This window comes from Lissotriton helveticus, chromosome 8 (assembly GCF_964261635.1).
Source record: "Lissotriton helveticus chromosome 8, aLisHel1.1, whole genome shotgun sequence".
Taxonomy (NCBI): Eukaryota; Metazoa; Chordata; class Amphibia; order Caudata; family Salamandridae; genus Lissotriton; species Lissotriton helveticus.
In genome coordinates this window covers 1,070,835,569-1,070,843,967 of record NC_136069.1, presented here as the reverse complement: position 1 = coordinate 1,070,843,967, position 8,399 = coordinate 1,070,835,569, and the positions used below count along the sequence as shown (strand labels likewise).

At 44.1% G+C, this 8,399-nt stretch overlaps 1 protein-coding gene across 1 annotated transcript in view; it reads right to left on the bottom strand.

The window, feature by feature from the left end:
- Positions 1-4,338: 4,338 nt before the first annotated feature.
- LOC144771874 (cilium assembly protein DZIP1-like) overlaps positions 4,339-8,399 on the bottom strand; it is a 1,571,028-nt gene continuing 1,566,967 nt past the window's right edge. The window contains exon 20 of the mRNA XM_078656123.1: positions 4,339-4,398. Within this exon, the coding sequence (XP_078512249.1) occupies positions 4,387-4,398 (12 nt within the window). The 3' untranslated portion in view covers positions 4,339-4,386. The remainder of the gene's footprint in view (positions 4,399-8,399) is intronic.

Below are 8,399 nucleotides of genomic sequence, written 5' to 3'. Positions count from 1 at the left end.
CACAGCCGCGACCACTGCCAAGCAGCTGGTTCGTGAATATTTCCCCCGCTATGGACTCCCTAGGGTCGTGTATTCTGATAACGGCCAGCCATTCTCATCCGAACTAATGAAGCACGTTTCCCTGTTGTTAGGGTACCAGTGGAAGTTCCATTGTGTACGCCATCCAGAAGCAGCCGGTCTCGTAGAGAGACATAATCAAACCTTGAAAATCCGCATTGCCAAAATCTGTCAAGAAAAAGGTGTAGACTGGTTAGTTGCCTTGCCAGTCGCCCTATTTTATATGCGCATGGTCGCACATTCCAGATCAGGTCTGTCCCCTTATGAGGTCGTATTCGGCCGCCCCCCGAACGTGTGGGGTACACCCAGACCCCGAAGTATTACAGATGTTTCCAGTAATATGCTGACAGATTACCTAGCTTCCTTGATGTCTGCCCTACACTCTTGTCGTTCACAGGTTGCCGCCGCATTTCCCGACAATACTGAAGTCAAGCCACACGAGATCCTTCCCGGCACCCTGGTCCTCGTCCGCAATTTTGATCGTTCAAGTCCGCTGGAGCCTCGCTGGAAGGAGCCGAAGTTAGTCCTTCTAACCACCCGCACTGCCGTCAAGTTGGAAGGCAGGAAGGGGTGGGTGCACCTGTCACACGTCAAGAAATTTCACGGACTAAAAACTGTTTCCAAGAACTTTTCCAAGGATTGTCAAGATTTTAAAGACTGCCAAGAAACTATTCTTAAGGACTGTCCCGCAAATGACATTGATACCAAGCCTCCCCTGTTAGAGAAAACTCCACAGCAGGAGTATAAAAGTAAGCTCCGGTCTAGTAAAATAAGTCAGCCAGTTTAATTGTCTAAGTCCTCCCCTAGGTGAAACGGTTAGACAGGTATCTGACATGTATGAAATAGACCCCCATAGTGAGAGAGTTAGTCAAAACTCAATCCGATGTATCGTTTTTCTAAGTTTTATATTGTTTCTCAGCTTGATGGTTACCTGCACGAGCTATGCATTTCATTTATGTTTTCCAATTTCTCATGTAAATAAGTCTTCTAATGCTACAGTAGAGCACACGTTTAGTGATCTGCCTCCTCACGAACTATCCTATCGTCTTGCTATGCGCAACAATTCATTCATCCGTATGTTACATTATTCACACCAGACCAGCAATGCCACTAATTGTTGGGTGTGTGGTCGACTCCCCCCTTTCCAGACACCGAAGGGAGTTCTGCCACTCTTTCCTTATCCATTTTCACATAACGGTTCATGTGGAGCCTGGTCCATGTTAACGTCATCTTCAAATGATATGTCCCTTCTGAACAGTACATGTTTTCCAGACAAGCAAGGTCTTCCCCACAGAACAGGGTTAGATCTAGAAAATGAAGTTTATAATTTAGGTAATTATTCTTCGAAATTCATGGTCCTGAATGTTCAGTCTGATCCTACTCCAGACTTACCTGCTATTTCAGTACTACCAGTCAAAGGCGAATTATGTGTCAGAAATAATGGTTCCGTACATGTAGGACATAGTGATTGTACTACTATTGTCAAGTATAGTGACAGTGGGAAATTTATTTTCAAAGCTTCACGTCATTCTTATTTTGTTTGTGGTCAGACCGCATATGTTCGTCTGCCCCTCGATTGGGATGGAACCTGTTACATTGCCTTCCTACTGCCACCAGTTTTTCTAGCCCCATCTGATTATCATAGAAACACACATCTAGTACACATTAGACATAGAAGGGAGATTGAATCCCCGATTGTCGATCAAACTGAAACTGCTCTAGAACAGTATACAGATTTCAATAGAGGTTTCTTCTTCTTTATAGGACCTATCCAGAATAGTAAGTTAATACGTAGATTGACCAGAACCCTTGAAGCAGTAGTGAATGAGACTGCCTCTGCTCTAGGTAACTTAACCGAAGAGCAATCTGCTATGAGATTTGTCGTGCTCCAAAATCGTCTCGTTCTTGACGTCATACTGGCCGATAGAGGAGGAGCATGTAGAGTCATCGGATCTAGTTGCTGCATTTTCATTCCTAATAACGCGCCGTCTGTTTATTCAGCTATAACCAGACTTCATAAAATTGCCCATCAGTTACACCAGAATCCAGGCACCTGGACATGGTCCGGTTGGTTTTGGAGTATAATTTCTGCCTGGGGATGGAAAGTATTGTCATTTCTAGGTATTGCAGTAGCGATCATATTCAGTTGCTGCCTCTGTATACAATGTGGCCCTGCGACTTGCGGCATTTGTGCTACCTCTTGTATTCCTAGTCCCAAGTCCCGTCCTAAATCCCGTTCCAAGAAAATTCGAGACGAACAAATGATACTGTATGAAATGATAGATGGTATCATGAATATTGATGTTTCCTGATGGAAACGTAGTGACAAGGAGGGAATGTGGAAAAGTAAATTTTGCCATGTTCTGTGTCCCTACGTGTCCTCCATCCTATGTTGTATGTGCATGATTAATATGCATATGTATTCCCCATGATCGATTAAAGACGCAATTACAGTTGTGTCCATCTCTAGTATGCCAGTTTCCAGTTCTCGTGAAAGCTACGAGTATCAGGCCTATGTAAAGCTACGTTGCCACGTTTCTCAGTGTGCACGTTATGTCATTGTAAAATCCCCGTTTCTAGGCCTCAAAAGGGCCCGGACTCAGATTCAGCTCCTGTCTCCTGAACCCTCCCCGAGGAGCGATACAGCCCCCACCTGTATCCCTGACCCTTCACTTACTTCCTGCCTCACAGTGCCCAGCTCGGCCTGGCTCTGCCTGCCAGTCTGCCAAGAGTATGTTATGATTCCAGTTATCAGTCCAGCTCTCCTTCTCTGCATTCCTAAGCTACTGAATCGCATCAATAGTTTCAGTCATCGTCTAGCCTTTACGTCTCCATGTAAGAGAAATACTGTATTAATGGTCATTTAATATTCCTCAACACACACTACATGTAGAATAATGCATGCACCAGTCTTAGTGTCTGTTAGCCTTTACCCTGATAACTTTTGGATTCTATCAACATGTTCTCTAAACACCAGATACTAGATAGTGTTTAGGTACATGTCGCTCTGACTCTCCAGACTTCAGTCTCTTCTTCTAGCGCAGAAGTCATAGCCCCCAGCTTCTCCCTGGTAACATGTAATTGTCAGTTTGCGCGCACCACTAGGTCAGAGGTTCCGGCTCCTTAGGTAGCCCCCTCCATGTTTCCGCCCCATTCATGACATATTCCGTTACGTTTACATCACATGTCTATGTTCACGCCTCTTGTTACACCTACTTTCTGCCTTATCTTTCGCGACTGCTACAGGCCCTGCCCACTGTTACGCCTACTGTATGTATTGTAATGCAATTGTTTTAACTATATATACTTGTGTACTGTTATTAAAAGACAGCGCGCTCATTCCAGCTCCTGCCCGACAGCTGTCGGGCCCCCCTGTTGACTAGCCATCCCAGATCTTGCCCGTGCAGGTTGTCCTGTTCCTGTCCTTTATGCTGTATTAAACCTGCAAACTCCTACTACCTCGAATCTTGACTCTTATTTATTGAGCTATCTGTTATTGTTATATCTAGTCAAAAATAGAGGTATTATTTATTTATTTACCACACTTCCCATAGCGCAAAAAGAGCTGCCTAGAGCCAGCGAAGGCACCCTGCTGCAATGTTTCAAGGGTGCCTGTGCTGCAGAAGCAATTGTTTATGTGCAGGAAGGGAGACCATCCTGCACATAAACAACCAATAATGGCGATTAACTCTTTCTATGTGTTCTGCAGAATGCAGCACACATAAAAAAAGCAAAAAAGCAAAACAGGAGGAGAAATTCATAATTTCTCCTCGTACGGTGTTTTTGGCTCAGCCTTGTGATTCTGGGGCAGTGTAAAAAAGCAAAGGGTGTTGCTGTGGAACGCCCACAGCAACACCCATTGGTTGCTTGCTCCTTTGCCACAGAGGACTGCAGTGGAAAGGGGCATATTTACAAGGTGGCGTTCAGCCACATTAAGTGGCTTAACGCCACCTTGTAAATATGGGAAATTGCGCTACACCACCAGAGCGTTAAAAAAAAGTGACATTGCGGTGCAGATAGGGGCTTGTAAATATCCCCCTGAGTGTCGTAGTATTGAAGGTTTGTTTTGAAAGACATAAGCTGATGTTTAATATTGATGCATTTTTTACAATGGTGTGTGTGGATGTTTTGTTCCTCAGGTGCATATACTGAGGGCTTCCTTCTCACTGATAGAGCTCTTATGTGCTAGATTGAATGTGAATTTTAGTAGTCAACATGATGGGCAAGGAGGCACGAGTTATGCTTATTTATTTATTTAAACCTATAGCAGCCCAAACAGCACCGTCTAACTCGTCCAGCATCCGTTGCGTTCCCAGCATCCTCTGCTTTTCACTTCCAACCCTGCAATAAATGGAAAACAGTTCTGAAAATTCCATCGTCTATTCAGTGATCAGAAATAACAATACTTATTAATCGAATCACCATCATACAGTAGGAGAGTAAAAGAAAAAAACAGTGCACCATAATCACAGCTTTTTCGACTGATACTTCCCACTTTGTAGGCCAGCAGCGCTGAAAAATTAACTGATCATCAGATATTCACACAACCAATATAATCTTATCTCAAACATCACTAGTAAAGCAGATGACAGCTTTATATCAATGTAATGTTCTCTTTACTAGTAGGACAATCCTCGCTCTTTTCTGTTTGCCGATTTTTTCAAACACATTTTCCCCTCAAAAAACATGGCTCGTTGGTGCTATCGACAACTATAGAAGAGCAACAATTAAAAATGACTACTCATCAAACAACCACAATTATAATTTCTTCCTACAGCTTAGCAAACTGGATCCCTCTCTAAATGTGATTTAAAGGAAACCTTCACCTCCCATAAATGTCTTCTTTCTTGTAGAGACTGAAAACAGTGATCTTGAAGCAGGTCGTAAGGTTTGATGAGGCCATGTTTGTACATTACTTAGCAAGAAAGTGAGATCTATTACAGAGGTAAACTCTGTGAAGCCAAAGTATTCCTATATAGGCAGCTAATAAATTAGTTTGAGTTCCACAAAGGCATGATCACATTTCTTTAAGCCACACAGATTGCTGTGGCTGCTGAGTTTTGAATGCATTGACGTTTCTGGATTGATTTCGCTGAGTGACAGAGATGTATGGAATTACAGAATCTAGAAAGAAAAGCCTTGAACAGGGATGATACGTCAAAAAACCACAAGGCAATGAAAAAGAATCTTGTGACTAGAAAGACTTAATAGGTCAATGAAAGTTGGCAGTCATGACATGCTCCCAAGCTCCAGACTAAAATCACTAGATTTGGGTAATCACTCATAGATGCTGCCCACAGAGCCTGTGGCCCAGATTTACCCAAACTTCACGCAATGCGATGCTGCAAGCAACCGTGTTGTCCTGTGTGTTGCGAAGAGGGCAGGAGTGCGCCCTTATTAACATTATATGGTGCATTTCTGTCCTCTCCTTGCGCTGGTGAACAATGTGCTGCCTTGCGTCAATTCAGGCACCCTTGCACCGTGGAGCAAGGTTGCCTGCGCTGTAGGCAGGCTTGTTTTTGTGCAGGAAGGGATACCTTCCTGCACAAAAACAAATCTTCTTAGGCTTTTCCTATTTCTATATGGGCTTCACATTTAGAAGGAGGATAAATAATTCTCAGGAATAATAATTACTCGTTACGCCATCTCTGGAAGGGTTTAGCATTTTGACGCTTTCCCAGGTCTACCACTCATGGTAAGTCTTTGAATGCATCAAAATTCATGGATGTATGCATGGAAACACCCACCATGGTCCACCCATGGAATGCCCCACTCGTGCAGAGTAACGCAAGGCAGCAACTTGCGTTGCTTTGCGTTACTTCAGATCTACCAAGCAGTGCAGGGTTATGCAAGCTGGCCTTGCATTGCTAGGTAAATCGGACAAAGTAACGCTATGATAAATCTGCCCCCAGGTTCCAAGCTGCTCGGGCGATTCTTGGTCAATAAATATGATTTCAGACTTTGATGGATTGAGATTTAAAAAAATGTGTTCATCTACATTCACACCATGTCCTGTGCTCCAGGAGGGATTTGCTTTTTCTCACTCTCTTCACTGTTGATATTGAATAGAATATGCTTATCGACTACACACCTGTAAATATCCAGGCCTAGTTATATAGCAAATGACCTAAAGGGAGGAGATACAGATTGCTGAACAAATTCGAGATAAATGACCCCTGATGGACATCCGCAAGGCACTAGTTAAAATGTGATGACAACTTTCCCAGCTGAATAACCTAGGATATTTCTGAAAGGATTCTGCCCACTGAGTCACAGTTCCTTTGCAGATGTGTCAATCTTTGATGCAGGATGTTATGAGCAATCAGTGTGAATGCACATGATAAATACAACACTACCAGGGCACAACACGACTGCCACATGCCTTACTCCTCAAATCATACATAGCCGAGTTTATCATAAACTCAATGGCCAAGCTTGGACAAAAAACTGAAGAAGAGAGGTAATTCTCCACAACTTCCTGCAGCTGCAAGCTTATTGCTCTCTTCACCAGCTTAGTAATAAATGGCAACTGTCAAAATAGGCAACAATTGGCTAGTTCTTCAAGGTTCAAAGTAGCTTTCTTTAGAATGAACAATGGCAGTTTTCTAATACCGAGGAATAGGACCATATACCAGAGATGACTTTAGAAATTGTCTTAAAAGAAGACTAACTGCATAGTTGACTCCCAAAAGAATTCCTACAAGGCATTGAACAGAAGGGAAGCTATATGGCATGGTGGTGGAGAAACATTTCTCAAAGTCTTCTAGTTCTGAATTTTTAAAATTCGAAAAACAAGGCATTTAATCCCACAAGGGGAGCAGAGTGAGCCTAAAATTCACTGAGTGATACTGAATCTACTGTAGCCCTGATGTAACTTCGAAAACCTTGCACTTTGTCATAGAAATAGCTAGATAAAGCATTAACCGAGTTTTGAGACTGTTTAATCGATGTGGTGCAGGCCTTCAGATTTGCTAAAAAAAAAGATCTACCATACATAGGGGTCGATTAGGATCGCGGACGGACTTGAGTCCGTCCGCGACCCCTGAGGAGGAGGGAACGTCCGCATGGGCTGCGGCGTTCCCTCCGATCTGATTAGGATGTGACCGCCAGGGTGGCGGTCACATCCTCTATCTCTAACATTGCGGCGGGTGCAGCTTCAAGCTGCACCCGCCCCAATGTAAAAAATGCATGCACAGCATTTCCGTGCACAAAGCGGCAGGCACCGCGCGGTGCCTGCTGCATTGTGCACGCAAATGCAGGGGGGTACCATAGGTACCCCCCATGTGCACTCACCACCACCCCTTCACCCAGGGGGCCCGCAACGGGCCCCCGAAGTGAAGGTCCGTATGCTTTTCCATGGCGGCAATGCCGCCGTGGAAAAGCATATTTACACACACATCATAATATGGCGGACGGTGTCTCATAGACACCGCCTGCCATGTTATGGCTTTTCCGCCGCGGTCGGCTCCGACCGCGGCGGAAAAGCGGCGGACGGAATTCCAGACCCACCAGCCATCCTAATTTGGCGGTGGGTCTTTGGAGTCTCCGCCGCGGTTTTTCCGCATCCTCCAGGCCGGCGGACACTTCCGCCGGCCCGGAGGATGCGGAAAAACCGCCATCCTAATCGGCCCCTAAATACGTTTGTTAATTTATTGTAATCATGAGGGAATCATTAGCTATATTTTGCAAAAAATAAGTAATTTTTGCTTGTCTTATATATATCCTAATCTGTCTCTTGTAACAAATCTCTGTCTGTGGATTGCAACTTCTTTTCTGTTGTTATTCCATTTGAAACCATGTAGTTGGATCCACACTAGGGATGCATTAGAAATGACTGCCCCCATTGCAGAAGGTGCACAAAACCTAAAGATGTCTAGTTCTGGCAGTGGCATATCCCACCTGCCCCCTCCGACTAATGAAGGGGGAGATGAAGGACTAATTGAGATTTACAGATGTCTGCCCAAAGTTGCTTTGACGTTCTATATGGCTGCCTTGGAAGCTTTTAATCACTGTACCACACACAAATTTGTACACAGCGTGTGCTTGACTTATCCTCTGGGATACTTTGGACATTACCACAGTAGATGTTCTTCTGTCCAGATACAAGGTCTGTACATCCAATACTCTTTTACATGAAATCAGTCAATGCAACATCAACAGTCCAACCAACAGGGCCTTGCAGTGAACTTCTTTTATAAGCAGATAGCACTGAAACACAGACAACACTTTATTAACATTTCATTACTTTTAATATTCTACTCTTGATGGAACAGGTAGTCACACTCTCATAAGGAGCCAACAGACACGAGTATGCTTTCCCACCAGAGTACTCTCTGCTGAGT